The sequence below is a fragment of the Cetorhinus maximus genome, chromosome 6, assembly GCF_964194155.1.
Source record: "Cetorhinus maximus chromosome 6, sCetMax3.hap1.1, whole genome shotgun sequence".
Classification (NCBI taxonomy): Eukaryota; Metazoa; Chordata; class Chondrichthyes; order Lamniformes; family Cetorhinidae; genus Cetorhinus; species Cetorhinus maximus.
This window is the reverse complement of record NC_135884.1, coordinates 26,069,137-26,088,999: the sequence shown is the minus strand read 5'-3', so window position 1 is coordinate 26,088,999 and position 19,863 is coordinate 26,069,137. Positions and strand designations below refer to the sequence as shown.

At 40.9% G+C, this 19,863-nt stretch overlaps 1 protein-coding gene across 3 annotated transcripts in view; it reads left to right on the top strand.

Moving 5' to 3' along the window:
* Positions 1–19,863, top strand: part of iqsec1b (IQ motif and Sec7 domain ArfGEF 1b) — a 511,299-nt gene that overhangs the window by 115,665 nt on the left and 375,771 nt on the right. For 2 of the 3 annotated variants that reach the window (XM_078543457.1, XM_078543453.1), the window contains exon 2: positions 9,967–9,996. The exons of the other annotated variant lie outside the window; for it this stretch is intronic. In XM_078543457.1, the coding sequence (XP_078399583.1) occupies positions 9,967–9,996 (30 nt within the window). The remainder of the gene's footprint in view (positions 1–9,966; positions 9,997–19,863) is intronic. 3 annotated transcript variants of the gene reach the window in all.

Sequence of the window (19,863 nt, the reverse complement as noted above, 5' to 3'; positions counted from 1 at the left end):
CAAGGGCTTCCACTCCAATAATGCTCTGTGATCGGCAGCACATGGAGGCGTGTGCCTACTCTCCTGGCAGCTGCCATAACTGATTTATGTGACAGCATTTCCTCTACTGTACTCTACCCTGTGCACCAAGTGACAGGATGACTGTTTGAGGACAAAGGCTATTCTCCACATACTTAGCTTATGACTCCTCTTAAGAATCCGCACAGTGGCTGAAACATGTTAGTCTGTACCAGTTTTTTTTAAATCCATTCATAGACGTGGGTATTGCTAGCAAGATCAGCACTTGTTGCTGAGAGGTTTTAATGACTGAAAGTTTCATGGTCACCATTACTGGTGCTAGATTTTTTTTTTAAAAATCAGATTTATTGAATTAAATTTAAATCCCCCACCCCCCACCCCCTGCTATCAAGTGGGGTTTGAATTCATAGTAACTAACCATCATACCACTGAATCCTGCAGAAAACGGAAATATCATGGGTCAACTGGTACCCTAATACAGCATTAAAATACTTGATTCCAATTTTTGAACAGATCTGTGACCAACCACAAACATTTCAGAGGCTGCAGCTGTTGTTCACCTCTGGCTGCCTGGTCATTTCCAATAATGTTGATGGCCTCTTTCACCTGTTAGTGTCTTAGATTGACAGCACTTCCTCCTATTCTGGTTTCTTCCCCTCCTTGTGTTCTAACTTCTCTTGTAAGAAGAGTGGAAGTTGGTTAATGTGCGTCCGAGGTAAAGACTTCTAACATACTACGCGTGATGGAATAAAAATCTAGTCCGTGTGGGCAGTAGGGTGAAGTAGCTGTGCTGACAGAAGCTGTTTTTCAGTGTAAGTGCATGAAGAAAGGAGGTGCAATTAAGTATTTCCTGCTGATTTGAGTGGAGTGGAAAGCAGGAAAGAGTTTATGTATGAACATATGAATCAGGGACAGGAGTAGGCCTTTCGCTCCTTGAGCTTGCTCCTCCATTCATTATGATTGTCATGGATTTGATTGTGACATCAACGGCACATTCCTGCCTACCCTAGTATCCTTGGACCCCCTCAATTCAGCCTTAAAAATATTCAATGACCCTGCCTCCACGCTCTCTGGGGAAGAGTTCCACAGGCTAAAGACCCTTGGTGGGGGTGGGGGAGGGGGAGTTCTCCATCTCCATTTTAAATGGGATACCCCTTATTTTTAGACCATGTTCCCTAGTTCAAGTCACTTCCACAAGGGGAAACATCCTTTCAGTATCCACCCTGTCAAGTCCCCTCAGGATCTTGTATGTTTCAATAAGAGAACCTCTCCATCTTCTAAACACCAATGGATACAGGCCCAACCTGTCCAACCTTTCCTCATAGGATAACCCACTCAACCCAGGAAGTAGCCAGCTAAACATTCTCTGAACTGCTTCTAATGCCATTATGTCCTTTCCTAAATAAGGAGACCAAAACTGGACACACTACTCCAGATGTGGTCTCACCAATACCCTATACCATTGTAGCAAAACATCCCAACTTTAAATTCCATTCCAGCTTGCAATAAACAACAGCATTCTATTTGCCTTCCTAATCACTTGCTCTATCTGCATGCCAACATTTGTGACTCATGTACCAGGGCACCCAGATCCCTCTGTACTTCTGAGTTTTGCAATCTCTCCCCATGTTTTTTTTTATTCTTCTTGCCGAAGTGGGCAAGTTCACATTTTCCCACATTATAGCCCATCCACCAATTTTTCGCCTACTTACTTGAGCCTGAAAAGAGATATAGGTATGTCCTCTTCACAATTTACTTTCCTACCTATCTTTGTAATATCAACAAATTTAGCAACCATACAATTTGGTGCGGTAATTCAAGCCATTAATATAGATGGTAAATAGTTGCGGTCCCAGCACTGATCCCTGTGGCACTCCATTCATCACATCTTGCCAATCCAAAAATGACCTATCTATGCCTACTTTGTTAACTTTTAGCTAAGCAATCCTCTTTCCATGCTAATGTATTACCCCTGCACCATGAGCTCTTATTTTGTGCAGCAACCTTTGATCTGACACCATGTCAAATGCCTTCTGGAAATCTAAGTACAGCACATCCACAGGTTCCCTTTTATCCACCTTGTTTGTTTGATGCCTCCTTGGCAATAGTATAGCCCCATGGGACTTTGAAGGGAAAATAAAATAGAGGCTTACCTTGGCAGTCCAGTTTCAATTTATAATTTGTTTTATCTGCATTACCAGGCCCTGGTCACATTCTTGTGTCACTTCTCCAGATATGCATGAACTGTTATGCTTTAACATCTATCAGCTTTGTATTGAAAAGGAGACCTCCTTCCTGATGACTCTTAGAGTCACAATTCCACTGCTCCATCAGAGAACGTCTAGAGGCCTGATGGAAGTTGCATTGCTGCTGCTGTCCAATGCACGTTTCTTAAAGTGCCTCCACAGGCTTTTTAGAAGTGATTTCCTCACCAAATTTGCGGCTCTATCAATAAATGAGCTGCCGATGGAGATCAATGTTTCATGCTATCATATCTCATGGAAGAGAAGAATTTGAATTGCATAGACTGTTACCATGTTTTAATTTCTATGTCCCAACCAGTATGTGCTGGTGTTGAAATTCGACATAAGTAGCAGCGTTAATCCCACATGCACGCTCTGATGGCATATCCTAATCTAATTCAAATTAGGCATTTATGAAAAGTGCAATTAGCCCAAATTGACGATTTACGTAAGCCTGGAGAGGCATTTGATCCACAGAAGAAATACTGAAAGGGAAAGTTTGCGGTTGTAATGCTACCAATTATACAATATTATTGATGAGTCCTGGGTGGAGATTACTTGCCCCTTCTCTTTGAAAATGTTTTGTTGTGCAGATGATTTAAACAACTAGGAGAAGCAAAAGGTGAGAAGGGGAAGAACAATAGAAACACAGACTTTGTAAACGACCATTAATTGTGAACCATTCAGAAAATATTTTTATCCGGTATTTCTTGCAATTAAATGCCATTTTAAAAACTCCAGTATGTTTTAGATGACAGCTCACCACTCTAGTGAGAAAATCCAGAAGTAGATGCTGGTTTCTTTCTAATGTCTAGTCACAGGACGTGTATGCACTGCAAAAAGCCTTTAGTTGTAGATGCAATAAGATGTCTCCTGGCAATTTAGAGCTCTGCCTGCTGTTTACTATCAAAGGTTGCACCATTTTTATTTTGTTGTTCTGCTTGTGATAATGACACAAACTGGAGTAGACATTTTGTATTTCTGACTGACCCAGCTTTTGAGAGAATATCATTTTGCTTTAGGCAAATATTTTCAGTGAAGGAGTCAGCATTTTTTTTTCAGTTTTAGAGATGACATGCTGGATCTGTTTTTGGTTATGTATGCATTTACTTGTATTTTTAGGTTTTGCTGGTAGTCTAGCGATTAAAGGCAATTATTCACAAATCTTGTGTTTTGGCTATTGAAAGACCTATGGCTTTCTGAACATGAACATTTGAAATAGGAAATTACCATGAGTTATTTTTGTCTGTCAATCAGTCCAGAAGATGTTGATTCAGCTGGAAAGCACAAATAATCAGCATTATATTTTAAATATCCACTTATGCTTGTATAGTATATGTTATCTTGCTTCTTCTTAGGAGCTATAATACCCTTTCCAATTGGTTATCTTTCAGGTGAAGAAACATACAAAATCTTCACTTCCCTGCTCAACCTAGTTTAGCCTGAAGAATTCACCTGAGCGCACACTCACTTTTTTGTGTGTTTATTCATACTCTCTATATCACCCACCATCCAAGGAGCTCTGGTTTTGGTCCCCTGCCTTCCGCTCTTTAATGTACCTGAAACAACCTTAAACACCACCCATTGTTAAGTTAGCTTTTATTTGTCAATCTTATGTTCCATTTTACCCTGGCTAGATTCCTGCTCATTCCATTGAAGTTAGTGCTCTTCCAGTTTAGAAGTTCTACTTTAGATTGTTTCTTGCTCTTTGCCATCTCCATTACTAATCTGAAACTTATGAAGTGATGAACACTCTTAACCAAGTGTTCTCCCAAAACACTTGATCCACTTGACCCACCTCATTCCCCAGCACCAGATCCAGCAATGATTCCTTCCTAGTTTATTCAGTATGCATCAAACTTAATAAATTATACTATTTGAGCAGTAGCTTTTAGAGTGCAATGGAGCCTTTCTTTTAATTCCCTGTTGCGCACTGGGCAGAATTTGCAGCTGCGTTCATTTCTTCAGCAGCTTGCTTCTGGCCAGTCTCCCAGGTGTCTCTTGAATTCCCCTGAAGTCTTCCAGTCCTATTGTTCATTGGGACTCTTTTTGTTTACCTTTTGGTTCAACATGCTTTAATCATTTTTGAACGATAGCAACAATTGGGTTGCACCCAAAATCCCGTTGTCCAAGTACAGAGACACCATGTACATGATGTCCCTGCTTGCTCTGGTTTTGATCTTCTGGCACTGGCACCCCATATCATTTTTTATATAGGGCATCTATTAGGTACAGCTGTTGCAATGCACAGGGGCATATTTTCACACTGGAGACAATGTGGCTTCCTGATGAATAATTGGTGCCTCACCATTAACCTAGCTTTGAGCAGAGATACCATTTCTCTTTTTTTCCCCACCACCTCATCATTCTAATGAGCTTATGGCTGACCTTGGTTCTGATATATAGCTAGTCTTGCTCTGGCCCATGTGGCTCATGTTCAACTTTCGCTAAACAAATAGCTTCCCGCCTATTATGTCAGTTCTCCCTCTCACATACTTGGTCAACACTCTGTTCTATTTTTTTTTACAGCAGACAGGGTTGTGAAGTTACATACAGTACTAATTTACCAAGTGTTACCTGAAGTTTTAGCATTGCATATTTTTGCTAACATTTTACAGCCAACCTGACCCTTGGGCACTTTGCACGGGTCACGCTCATAAGTTGTCCAAACCTCTTGCTTTTAGGAGTGTGCCCTAAAAACCATTGTTTAATTATGCAACCGTGTGATTTGGTCAAGTTGGGTCTGAACATTAGTATTTCTTAATTATCGGAACTCCATTTCTCATCTTTCAGATACTCTTTTGTGTATTTTTCTCAGTTGTTCTGAAGGAAAATTGAAACTTCTGAGACCAGGATGGATTTGAATTTCATAAGCTGCTCAGGCAGCAAGTGAATTTATTGGGTAATAGTAATCCATGCTAAATTCAATTAGCTCAGTTGATCGCCTAAACTGTAACACAGTTTGCTGCACTATCCTATTTTCATCGGCCGACTTGACTTTGTTTTCCTACTGAGCCTTTTGGTCCTGACTTGTGTTGATAAGCATGAGCAAGCTTGCCAGCTCTCTCCAGACCTAACAGGACTGACATCACCTATTATGTATTTTCTGCATTTTTCTCCTTCACCCTTATGGCTCCATCCATTTTGGAAAAAAATTACCTTTTTGGAGACGGGGGTAAGTCAAATGACTGTTAGGCTACTTATAAATGAGACACGATGAGCAATGATGTCCCACAAATTTGTCAACCTCACTTTACTGAAATCCGTGCCTGACTCTTGAACAAATGAGCTTCCTTTTGTTTGTCTGAACAGTAGCCCATGGCTGGAAAGAGCATTTGAAGTTTGATCTCTCTTTAATTCAAAGCACATTACTTAACTGTAACTCTTTTACAAATTCTTCTTGTAGAAACAGTGAAAAATTCCAAAATTTGACAGGGCACACAACCGAATTTAAACGAGCAAGTCTGAAGCCAGACCTCAGAGATTCTTGACATCAATATCCATTTTTTCAAAAGTGAATTTTTAAATAATTCTTCAATAACTATGCTTCATAGCAATGCCATCAAGGGTACTGGCTCAAATAATAGATTCAAACAGTGTGAAGGAACTGAACATAACTTTGAGCTGCCTTCCTAAAAATACTATTTTTTTAAAGATGTGCTATTAACAAACATGCCTTTTTTTTTTGCTTTTATTTTTCAGATGTTGAAGTTCAAAAAAATCCTGTTTAATTTTCCTATTCAAGGTGGTTTTACCATCAGGGAGATGGTGGCGTAGTGGTAATGTCACCATAATCCAGAGACCCAGGCTAATGCTCTGGGGACATAGGTTCAAATCCCACCACAGCAGTTAATAACTCTGGAATGTAAAGCTAGTGAAACTTTCTTTAAGGTTGACTCGTAACTGCACTCTGAAATGACCTAGCAAGGTCAGTTAGGGAGCTAACAATGCTCATATCCCATGAAAAAATAAAAACAAGGCTAGTCTCAGTGATGGTGGATTCACCAGTCATGACAACTATTATTGTTGTAAAAACCCACCTGGCTCTCTAATGCCCTTTAGGTAGGGTAGGTAGGTGAGGGGGTAGGGTGACAGCTAGGTTGGGGGGAATCATTGTGTCTGATGAGGCAGACTCAGAAGAAGTCATTGGGAGGCCGTAATGGGGTAGGGGAGGAGTCACCTGGGGCGAGTTGGGTTCTGCCGCCGAGTTTGGGGAGAGACAGGGTGTCAGATGTTGAGGTTGGGTAGGCTTGGGGCACCACAGTGTGGTGAGGGGGGAGGAAATCGAATGGTTAGGTTGGGGGGTTTGGTGGTCAGGTCAGGCAGGGGAGTCGGGGTCGACGAGGGGAGGTTTTATAATTGCGCAGGAGTTACACTGGGATTTTGCTAACATTTTCCTGGTTAACTATCAAGTTCAAAATATCTGGCACTCACTCCAAGTTGAAGACTTTTTCAGAGGGCTCAAGCAAGCAGGGGAATTGTCTGTCGGAAGTTCAAATTTTTCGGGCATTGCATTTGGACGCTGAGGGGTCCTGTAGCACGATTTGGGTGGGGGGGAGGGAACATCTGGCCTCCAACTATCCAACAACCAGAAGATCTGGGCCGTTGTGATGTTCCGGCAGGTAAAACTTGATTAGAACTAGATGAATATGAAAGGTCATTGTAGAAAGTTCTGGGGCAATCGCTTGCTAGTTTGGTATTTGTCGGCAAGGAAACAATGCTACTTTTAAGAAACAATACACCTTGGCTGGCATACGGTAGATAGTTAAATTACGAATGTAATTTTGGAATGTTGACTGTACAAAGATATATTGCAAAAATATTGGATGTAGTTTCAGTGCCTGAAAAATTGCTGTCTGACTTATTTTTGTAGATTATAGCATGCTACTGAGAGTGAGGAATTTTTGTGAATGCAATGATAACCTGTGATCTGGATAGTTTTAAATGCCTCCCACATGGGGTGGAATATAATGTGGGTGATGGGGGTCTCCCTAGCTGGCAAGAGCTCTGTTGCCTCTTTTTGGGAGGGCTGCCACATGAAGTACCAATCACTCACCTAGCTGGACAGCAGCAGGCCTTCCCCAGGGTCAAGGATTCAGAATGGGATTCCCATCCATTGGGTCCCAATCAGAAGCTGGCAGCTTTTCATTGCTTAGCATCGCCACTAGGGAGGTGTTGGCTGTTGCCAGTAATGTACCCAAGGCCCAGGGTCACTAATGGACCCAGGCCAAGGTGAGTGATGTCAGGAGGGTGGTTGTGGGGGAGGTGGGTAGGCAGCAATTGCAGGTGGCTCAAAGCAGTGCCCCCCTGCCTTCCCTGATTCTAGGTCCTTCAATCAAGCGCCAAGTGCCATTGAACAAGGCATGTTCTTCTGCCCTTCTCACCCACCCCCCCCGCCGCCTCCCAACCACCCAGAAGCCTGTAAGCAACCCCGACAGATTGCTTTTCAGGTTTCCTGTGTGGCGTGTCCTCCACTTAAGGACTTCAGTTCGGGGCGGGAAAGCCTGAGCCTTCCCGCCACGGACTTCATTGGGTCAAAGGCGTGAAGGTGACTGGTCCCCAACCACCACCCTACTACCCGATTTAAATGCCCCCCTGTCACCAAACTCCCCACGGGAGATGTTGTTGAATTCCACCCTTGGAGTTTCATGGAGTTTATTCCTGTATTGAATTTAGCATTTCTCACATTGTGATTGGTTAGGACAATTTGATCATAAACTCATACATCAGTCTCTGCGTTTTACAAAGTAATAGTGAGATGTTTTGCACAATGTGCTATATAAGTACAAATATTACTTGTAATTATTTTTGTCTCCTTCTAAAGGGTAGCTCAGACACGAGCTGAAGCTATACTATCTGGTGCTGGATGACATTTTGTTTGCATTTGATGCAGTTGCGTGTCAGCAAGTATTTGTGCAGTCAGATGATTTGACAGTTCTGAGGTACATAGGAACTTGTGACAAACAAAACATTTTTAAAGAAGGATAATTTCATTAGCAAAAGCACTTTTTTACAAACAAATCAGGTCATTTCATGTTGGGTTCTTCAGAAATGGAACTGGAAATTTGGAGTTGTCAACCTGCAATCTTTGCTAACGGCAATCTGCTATCCGTTCGCCTCATCATTTCTCTATTCATGCTACTCCGCTTTAACCTTAATGGGATGCAGTTGATTTCAGCACATCTGTACCATACCAGCAAAATGTGCTGTGCATTGCATGATATGGTGGTCCTATCCTTAAAAAAAATCACATTATTCTCAAGGAGTTAAATGACAACAAAATGAGAAAATTAGTGATGCTTTGATATTTTTCAGGGCTCCATAATTACTGTCGATATGAAGGTTTTGATGGTAACAAATAGAGTTACAGTATTCAAAGAGTAAGGTACAAATCTAGTAATTGTAAGCTAAATATTCTTACTTGGAAAAATGCCTAAGGGCATTCCACAGGTGCATTAAATGAACATTTAAAAACAGAAGTGTCAGTATCATTTTGGATGTAGATAATTATTTGCAAACGTACTGGAATTCTTTTGAGGGGGTAACTCAGCTTGTAATGGAGGTAATCCAATAGGTGCAGTTTACTTGAATTTTGAACAGGCATTTGCCCAGGTTCCTCATCTCTGTGAGAAGCATGTCGTCACGTTGAATCCACAAATAACAATGTTTGCCCTGCTGATAAGTTCCAGCCTAACCCGTGATTTCCTTTTTGAGTAGGAAGGATAAATGGGGCCCAGTAGATTTAAGTACAAGTTCAATTTTAAGATCCAGCTTGTGGCATAATGCATGAAACAGTTAATGGTCACAGCAAAATATTTTCTTAATTTTATAAGTAAAAATTTTACTATACAAGAGGGTATTTGTAAAACCTATGTTTTGCAGATACAAACAAAATATCTCCCATCATTACAAAGGTACCTGTAAACATTCAAATTTACTTGATCGTAACATGTACGTGTTACTATATGCTCATGTTTCTGTTGACATTTTACCAATAAATGCCATCGTACAGTAAAAATTTAAATGTAAAATTCTTGTTGGAATTGATTTTCCTAAACACCTTGCATACCCTCTTTAAAAAAGGAATGCTTGATCATTTGTAGTCAGTTAGCAATCAGTAACCCATACATTTTTGCCTTTTAAAAGGAAGTCAGCAGGGTAGTGCCTGAAATTCCATCAAGAAGATAATGCTGAGGATACAGTTAATGTGCATAAGAATTCTTTCTAACATTGCACTTCGGTGGGTGTGTGCATTTATTATTGAACGATTGAATTCCTTTATTTAAAATCATTTTGTTTATTAAACTCAACTTGGAAATCTGATTTTATTTTAGCCCTGAAGAGTGTGCATTCCGTTGCAGCAGGTTTCCAGATATTTTTGATCCAATTTTAGGGAGAAAAAAATCCAAACCCAAAAATCAGCCCCTTTATTATTTATTTAAAAAGAATTAAACTTGAAGCACATTTTCTATTCTTTGGTCTGGATTTAGTCTTTCATTTTGATGTTCAGTGCTTATTGATTATAAATTGTTAATTGTATTATATCCACTCAATTGTAACGTTGAATTCAAACTGATTCTGGGTAATTGTTACTTCAAACCTTTTTTTGGTGGTTAATTTTGAAAGCATCTAATTAAATGAAAAGCTGCTTAAAATCCTTTCCATGTTTGGCTTTCGCACTAATTATTCACTTTTTACTTCATAGGTACGAAGGAGAGAGTTCAAGGAGTGTCAGGTTTGTGTTCAGCCACCACTCTTCATGCCATGCTATTTCCATTGGAGCGCGGTATTCAAATGAAACTGTGCCCTTTGATTTCTACTTTTTATTGGCTGACTGGTTACATTTAAATCTGGATGCAGTGGAACTTATGCTGTGAATGCAATAAAAATGGATTCGTTAATGGTTATTTTTTTTCATGCCTCAGTACAGTCTGTAATGATGCTTATTTAATCGGTACTGCTCATTCATGCAATAACCCTTTATTCTTTTGGTAAATGAGTTAAGTTCTGTTACAATGCAGTGAGTTGTTAAATGATTAAGCTTCATGCTCTGGCTTTGTAGATGCTTTAATGAAAAAATATTTATATGCTAAAAAAACTTCTGTGATGGCTTTAATTAGAAATGCAGAAATTAGGTAATTTACATCTATTGTCAGTATTCAATGCTGAAATGATAGATTTTTTTTGTTGCTGTTGTTGTATCAGGAAAGATATTCCCTTATTTGGGTACCTCAATTGCTGATTTATATCCATGTAGTCTATTTATAGAATCGTAGAATGGTTATAGCACCAAAGGAGGCCATTCAGCCCACCATGTCTATGCTGGCCCTCCGAAGGAGCAATTCACCTAGTGCCATTCCCCCACCTTCTCCCCATCGCCATGCACATTTTATTCTTTTTCAATAATGATCCTATTCCCTTTTGAATGCCTCAATTGTACCTTTGCTACACCACACACTCAGGCAGCGCATTCCAGGTCCTAACCATTTGCTGCATTAGAGTTTTTCCTCATGTTACCGTTGCTTCTTTTGCCAATTACCTTCAATCTGTGACCTTCGGTTCTTGATTCTTCCATCAATGGGAACAGTTTCTCCCTATCTACTCTGTCCATACTCCTCATGACCTTGGATACCTCTGTTAGATCTCAATCTTCTCTCCTCCAAGGAGGACAGTCCCAACTTCCCAATCTATCCATGTAACTGGGTCCATAGATGTGGAACTTCATTCTCCTGAATCTTTTCTGCACATGCTCACATGCCTTCACGTCCTTCCTAAAATGTACACCCAGAACTGGACTCAATACTCCAGTTGAGGCCAAACCAGTGGCTTGTTAACTTCCTTGCTTTTGTATGCCATGTCCCTATCAATAAAGCCTAGGATGCTTTGTGCTTTATTAATCGCTCTCTCACTCTGTCCTGCCACCTTCAATAATTTATGCACATATACACGATTTCCAACAAGAGAGAATCTGTCTCCTCTTGATATTCATTGACATTACTATCAGTGAATCCCCCACTACCAACATCCTAGGGGCTATCATTGACCAGAAACTGAACTGGACTAACCATATAAATATTGTGGCTACAAGAACAGCTCAGAGGCTAGGAATTTTGCAGCAAGTAACTCGCCTCCTGACTCCCCAAAACCTGTCCATCAGCTACAAGGCACAAGTCGGGTGTGTGATGGAATATTCTCCACTTGTCTGGATGAGTGCAGCTCCAACAACACTCAGAAATCCGACACCATCGTTAGGACAAAGCAGCCCACTTGATTGGCATCCCATCCATCACCTTCAATATCCATTCCCTCCACCATCGCTGCACAGTGACAGTGTGCACTATCATCAAGATGCACTGCAGGAACTCACCAAGGCTCCTTTGATAACACCTTCCAAACTACCACTTTAGAAGGACAAAAACAGCAGATGCATGGAAACACTACCACCTGCAAGCTCCCCTCCAAACTACCCACCATCCTGACTTGGAACTATATCACTGCTCCCTCACTGTCACAAGGCCAGGACTGTGGGTGTACGTACACCACATGGACTGCAGTGGTTTAAGAAAGCAGTTCACCACCACCTTCTCGAGGGAAATTAGGAGTGAGCAATAAAAATGCTGGCCTAGCCAGAGATGCCCACGTCCCATGAAAGAAATAATTGAAAAACTGAAGTCCTTCTGCTTGTGTGCCTCCTTAAGAATTGTACCCTTTATTCAATATTATGTCTCTGCCACCTTTTCTACCAAATTCTACCAATTCTCCTGTCTCTGGCATTACCCTTTGATCTAAGGAAGACTGGAAAATTAAGTCCAGTGTCTCCACAATTTTCACTCACTTCCCTCAGTACCCTTGGATGCATCTTATCTGCTCATGGTGCCTTATCCGTTTTAAGTACAGACAGCCCATTCAATGCCTCCTCCTTATCAATTTTAAACTCTTCCACGTGTCTGAACTACTTCCTCTTTCACCATGACCTGGGCAGCAGCATCTTCCTTGGTAAAGTCAGATACAAAGTATTCATTTACTCTCAGCCATGCCCCCTGTCTCCATGTGTGAATCCCCTTTTTAGTCCCTAATGGCTTCCCCCCTTCCTTTTACCACCATTTTACTATTTATGTGCCTATAGAAGACATTTGGATTCCCTTTTGTTAGCTGCCAGTATCTTCTCGTGCTCTTTTTGCTTCTCTTATTTGATTTTTCAATTCCTCTCTGAACCTTCTATTTTCAGCCTGGTTCGTGATTGTATTAGGCACCTGACATCTGTCAGAATTGCAAATTATTTTTTTTCTTAACCTCTATCTCTTTTATCATCCAGGGAGCTCTGGATTTGTTTGTCCCACCTTTCCCCTTCGTGGCAATATACCTTGACTGTGCCAGACCCTAGTTTAGGTCCTCTTGCTTGAAACTGTACAACAATAATTGATTTGTATATGTTGCTGATATTTAAGTGATGATACTTATCTTAACACATTTCCTAGGTTTTGCTAACAAGTTTGTACTTTTTCTGCTGAAGAAAGCAAGTTCTTGGTGTGGTGCTTTGAACATTGTTGTGCTACAATGATCTTGTAGCTAGGTAAAATGAACAATTTGGTTGCTGTGTTAAATTGTCACTTCATTAATTTGCAATAGGCCTTTTTAAGCATTTTACTTCTACACAATCTTGCAGCTGCAAATCTCTTTCCATAGTGGAACAGATTGCATGGAAAGCTTTTGATGCTAACATTTGAGAGGAAATGTGGTGCACAGTAATAAAATAAGAAGGGAGCAGTGGAGGAGAATTGTCAGAATTTTCTGTAGGTTAAAATCCATGCATTTCCTATCAATCCCCCGGAGTTATACAATTAAATAGATATAGAAATAATGAACTTGATCTGTATCAGTGAGCTCGGATAGGAGTCTAGTTATTTTCCTGAAAGCACCTTTTTTTGTTTGCTGTTTGGGTTAAAAAACTCGTGTGTTTTGACAGCATGTATGATGTGATTTTTTTTTGTTTGGAAACTGGGTTGATAGCACACATTAATGAAAGTGAAGTTCTCCACCCCACCACCTGAGATGACCTACTTGGAGTTGTGGCAAGTTGAGGTGAAGGTCTTTTTCCAAAAGAGAAACTCCAAACTGTGCTTTACTTGTGTGCCTCTTGACAGCTGACTCAAGAGCAGTCTGCACAGGCAGTTCATTTCCCTGTCCTTCATTTGTGAATAGTAACTGAGAGGAAAAAAAGACCTCAGCAAATGGGAAAACTGCTTAAACTGGGTCCTGAAGCTGAAGGTGCTCCTTTTTTGTTTAGCAAGACAAAATCAACAGGTCATTCAGCAAGCTGCATCCGTGAAGCAGAGAACAGGCAACTTGTGTATCCAGAGGGTGCTGCTGGATGGGTTAAGCTTTAAAAGCATTATGGGCTGGAACAAAGTAAATATACAACAAGAGAAATTTAGTAATAGTCCTAATGAGCTAATCATTATCTTTTTGTTTAGCTTTTATTAAATGTTTCTAATTTTGTAATTGCTGAGAATTTATACATGGCAAATAAGTGATGCGATCTTACTACTTGTGAATGTTCAGCATTTGCATTGCTACAACTTCAAGGAACTCACCATTTCTTGTGTATGTGTGAGAGACAGTCATCATTTAAGGGAAATATTCAATAAACTGAGATTGAAGAAGCATGATGCATTTAAGTTGAAAATATAATTGTAAACACATGCAAGGAGAATATTTATTTTAACTACCCATTTGTTGGATTTTCCCTCTTTTAAAAAAAATGAGTTACCAACACATTTTTCCATAGCAATTCCTAGTGAATTGGATGAATGTAGGGTATTTGCATCTGCATTTTAATTCTGTTGAATTAAACGAAGTTTTAGCTTGTGCAGGAGTAGGCAAACCATTTCATAATATTGGCAACACTGTTTTGACCAACTGCAAGATTAAGTGGGCTGGAGTCAAGTTCTGTTTCCATTGCCTCTCCCAATGGAAAAATATAGGCCCTCTATTCTGTTTCTCTGTGATAATGAAGTTGAATGGAACTTCCTGTATGTGAGGAATCGTGGGCATGAGTCCACACCCATCGCTTTGTATTTCCTTAATCCTGCCTGTTTTTAATTAGTGCAGCACATTCAGAGTTCAGCGGGGGACCAGTTTTGAAATAAAACCGCTGATCTCATTCTGTAAATATGGACTTGCTAGCAATCATTAGTTAATGGGGCTCTACTTGTGTGCCCATTACCACAAGATGATGGTCTTGATTGCCTTTGCTGAAGAAGACTTCACAAAGGTCAATCCTGATATCAGAAAAGTGTAGAACAGATTTTAAATGCGTGCTGTTGGGATATAGTGGAAGGACATGTTCTTGAAGTTGGCCTATGAAGTCATGCTTGTTTAGAATGAGATTCATTTTGGTTAGAAGATAGCTCCATGTACTTGGGGAATCTAGCTCCTGACATTTCTTCATGTTGACAGCTGAGGCTACTTGGACATTAACTGCTACACAACGCATTTTGCAAACTGAGAAGCAAAAGTCTGGAGCCCTCTGACAGTCCAACAGACTTAGCCTCCAACCACATAATGCTTGTGGACTCATTCTTGCTTTCATGTTATCTTGCTTTCTCAGGCTCATTCCTCCCTCACCCACCCCAGTCCCTCGAGTGCAGTCTTTTTGGTGCTAAGTTTTCATGATTTTTGTGGTGCTTTAATGCTGAGCCAATTTTGATGTTACTTTTAAACCACTTCCTTTGTTATGCAAGTCCCAAGAAGTACAGCATATTATTGTAAAACTTCTGCCTTTCCACTTCTTTGCTTGACCCCTCCCTTTTTCCTCTTCATCATTTATTGTTCCTACTTGCATTAGTGCAGCCATCACTCAATGGTTTTGATAGTGTGGCACTAACATTCCAATATAGACTCACCCAATTCCTTGCTTGTGCCCTCTACAAAGCTGTTTACATAGTGTGCCTAATAACATTAGAGTTAGTATAAGATTGCATAACATCTGCATGCCCGGCAGGGCTTAGTTTTGTGAGAATTCTTGTCTTTGTTGTGGGTGATTCTGAATCCACTTGAACCTAATGGGTTGTTCATTCTTCTGTATCCTGATGAATTTAAGAAAATATATGTATACCCTTTACTGAAATCTGATCATGAAGCCTGGCCTTGTGGGAGTTTATGGCATTGCAGTTTTCCCCTTGTTAAAAATCTTTATCGCAAAGTTTTCTTTATCAGAATGGTTTTCAATTAAATTTATGGGTAAAGTGGTCCAAACCAGATATGTGTGTCATGCTATTCTTAGCCTGAAGGGAGCCAAATAATACAACTCTGTATTGTGACTTTCCATCTTCCTCAGGTCGTATGGTTTGTGATTCAAATTATTCATGTGATTTTTTTTGTTTTATTTGGTCCAGAGAACAGTAACTACCATAACTTATGTGCAACCAATGTGTTAATGAGGAAACATAGAAACTAGGAGCAGGAGTAGGCCATTCGGTCCTTCGAGCCTGCTCCGCCATTCATTATGATCATGGCTGATCATCCAACTCAATAGCCTGCTCCCGCTTTCTCCCCATATCCTTTGATCCCTTTCGCCCCAAGAGCTATATTTAACTCCTTCTTGAAAACATACAATGTTTTGGTCTCAACTACTTTGTGTGGTAGTGAATTCCACAGGCTCACCACTCTCTGGGTGAAGAAATTTCTCCTCAGTCCTAAATGGTCTACCCCATATCCTCAGACTGTGACCCCTGGTTCTGGACTCCCCCACCATCGGGTACATCCTGCATCTACCCTGTCTAGTCCTGTTAGAATTTTAGAGGTTTCTATGAGATCCCCCCTCATTCTTCTGAACTCCAGCAAATATAACCCTAATCGACTCAATCTCTCCTCATATGTCAGTCCCGCCATCCCAGGGATCAGTTGGGTAAACTTTTGCTGCACTCCCTCTATAGCAAGAACATCCTTCCTCAGACAAGGAGACCAAAACTGCACACAATATTCCAGGTGTGGTCTCACCAAGGCCCTGTACAATTGCAGCAAGACATCCCTGTTCCTGTACTCTAATCTTCTGGCTATGAAGACCAACATACCATTTGCCTTCTTTACCGCCTGCTGCACCTTCAGTGACTGGTGTACAAGGACACCCAGGTCTCGTTGCACATTCCCCTCTCTCAGTTTAGAGCCATGCAGATAATAATCTGCCTTCCTGTTTTTGTTACCAAAATGGATAACCTCACATTTATCCACTTCATCTGCTATGCATTTGCCCACTCAGTTTGTCCAAATCACACTGAAGCACCTCTGTATCCTCCTCACAGCTCACCCTCCCACCCAGCTTTGTGTCATCTGCAAATTTGGAGATATTACATTTAATTCCCTCATCTAAATCCTTAATATATATTGTGAATAACGGGTCCCAGCACCGATCCCTGTGGTACCCCACTAGTCACTGCCTGCCATTCGGAAAAAGACCCGTTTATTCCTACTCTTTGTTTCCTGTCTGCCAACCAGTTTTCTATCCATCTCAATACACTACCCCCAATCCCATGTGCTTTAATTTTATATGCCAATCTCTTATATGGGACTTTGTCGAAAACCTTCTGAAAGTCCAAATAAACCACATTCACAGCCTCCCCCTCATCAACTCTACTAGTTACATCCTCGAAAAATTCCAGTAGATTTGTCAAGCATGATTTTCCTTTCATAAATCCATGCTGACTCTGTCCGATTCTGCCACTGCTTTCCAAGTGCTCAGTTATCAAATCTTTTATAATGGACTCTAGAATTTTCTCCACTACCGACGTCAGGCTGACTGGTCTATAATTCCCTGTTTTCTCTCTGCCTCCTTTTTTAAATAGTGGGGTTACATTAGCTACCCTCCAATCTGTAGGAACTGTTCCAGAGTCTATAGAATCTCAGAAGATGACCACCAATGCATCCACTATTTCTAGGGCCACTTCCTTAAGTACTCTGGGATGTAGGTTATCAGGCCCTGGGGATTTATCGGCCTTCAATCCCATCAATTTCCCCAACGCCGTTTCCCTAATAATACTGATTTCTTTCAGTTCCTCCCTCTCGCTAAACTCTAATTTGAAATGCTGCCAAAAAATCCAGTAATGAGAAAAGTGTTCAAAGGCAAATGGGTTAATACTTTCCCCTTGGTGTGTATTACAATGTAAGAGTTAAATACAGGTGAATTTTTGAGAAATGGGTTTAGCCATACACATCCTTAAACTTTTTCAGAACCCATGATTTGAGTTTTTTCTGCCTCAAAATTATTTTTTGTCTGTGTAATGCAGCACCAGGTTTTGGGAATCAGAAATGCTAGGTTTGTTGTGCTTGGAACTGGTGAATCAAGAATTGAAATAAGAAACAAAATGCTGGAAATACTAGGCGGGTCAGGCAGCATCTGTGGAGGGAGAAACAGAGTTGATGTTTCAGGTCAATGACATTTCATTGGAACTGGACTTTGAATTTTAATTGGATCACAGAATACATTTGTTGATTGACCTAAAGACAACATATGCGTGATGTGTGTAGGGGATGTACCAATATGAAATGTGTTTCATGGATTCTGTCTGGGCATTTATTACTACAAAGTAAATCTGGAGATTTTTTTTTATTTTGCGAATTAAGATAATAGATTGCTACTTTGGTGAAATAATTACATTGTGGAAACACAAATATTCTGTCCTAATTTATGATGAACTGTCTGAATTGTATTAGTTTCTAAATCAACAACAATTTGTATTTAGCACCTTGGTTATAAGGAGAGTCTTGAAGGAGGAATGCGAGGTAGAGAGGATACTCCAAAACTTTTGGACCTCGGAAACTGAAGGCATGGCCACCAAACGTGGAGCAATTAAAATCAGGAATGTCCAAGAGGCTAGAATTGGAGGAATGCGAATATCTTAAAAGGATTGTAGGGCTAGAGGAGATGTGCAGCCATGGAGGGATTCTTTGTTTATTCATTTACGGGATGTGGGCGTTGCTGGCTAGGCCAGCATTTAATGCCCATTCTTAATTGCCCTTGAGAAGGTGGTGATGAGCTGCCGCCTTGAATCCCTGCAGTCCGTGATATAGGTACACCCACAGTGCTGCTAGGGAGGGCGCAGCAGGATTTTGACCAGTGACAGTGAAGGAATGGCGATATATTTCCAAGTCAGGGTGGTGAGTGCCTTGGAGGGGAACTTCCAGGTGGTGGTGGTCACATGTAACTGCTGCCCTTGTCCTTCTAGATGGTAGTGGTCATGGGTTTGGAAGATGCTGCCTAAGGAGCCTTGGTGTGTTTCTGCAGTGAATCAGCAGAAACACACTGCTGCCATTCTTTGTTTGTGATGGAGGGAGTGAATATTTGTGGAAGGGGTGCCAATCAAGTGGACTGCTTTGTCCTGGACGGTGTCAAGGTTTGAGTGCTGTGGGAGCTACACTCATCCAGGCAAGTGGAAAGCATTCCATCACACTCCTGACTCGTGCCTTGTAGATGGTGGCTGGGCTTTGGGGAGTCAGGAAGTTAGTTACCCACCACAGGATTCCTAGCCTCTGACCTGCTCTTGGAGCCATGTTATTTATATGGCTAGTCCAGTTCAGTTTCTGGTCAACGGTAACCTCCAGGATGTTGATAGTGGGGGGGTTCAGTGATGATGCATTGTATGTCAAGGGGGTGATGGTTAGATTCTCTTGTTGGAGATGGTCATTACCTAGCACTTGTGTGGCGCGAATGTTACTTGCCACTTGTCAGCCCAAGCCTGGATATTGCCAAGTTCTTGCTGCATTTGGACATGGACTGTTTCAGTATTTGAGCAGTCACAGATGGTGCTGAACATTGTGCAATCATCAGCGAACATCCCCACTTCTGACCTTATGATGGGAGGAAGGTCATTGATGAAGCAGCTGAAGATGGTTGAGCCACGACCCTAAGAAACTCATGTAGTGATGACCGGGAACTGAGATAATTGGCCTCCAACAATCTCGACCACCTTCCTTTTGTGTTAGGTATGACTTGAAAACAAGGATGTGAATTCCAGAATTGAGGTGTTTAGCTGGGAGCCAGTGTCGGTTCATCGAACATGTGGGTGATGCGTGAATGGCCTCTTGTGCAAGTTAGGACATGAGCAGCAGAATTTTGGATGCTCTCGAGTTTATGGAGGGTTAAAATTTGGGAGACCAGCCAGGAGTGTGTTATAATAGTCAAAGTTGGAGCAATGAAAGCATAGCTGAGGGTTTCACCAGCAGCAAAGTTGAGACACAGAGATGGGTGATGTTTTGGAGGTGGAAATCAGACTGAAATAGATGTACCAAGGTATGCACTTTCCATTGAAATTGATTTAAGTAGGTGAAAAAAGTCAATTTTCTTATGGCATTTCAAAACAATTATGTGGATGACTTTGGATTACTGAGCTCATTGAGTTCTTTAAAGCTGAAGTACATTTTTGTTACCTGAAATTAATCAAGAGAGCTAAGTTCCAAGGACTTTTGTCTGATGCATAAATCATTATCCATTCTCACTTATCTGTGTGATAAAATGTTCAGTTTCTGCCAACAACGATTGATTAGATGGATGCTAACTTCCACTATATTCAGGTATACAATCTGATGTAGGCTTAAATTGCATGGA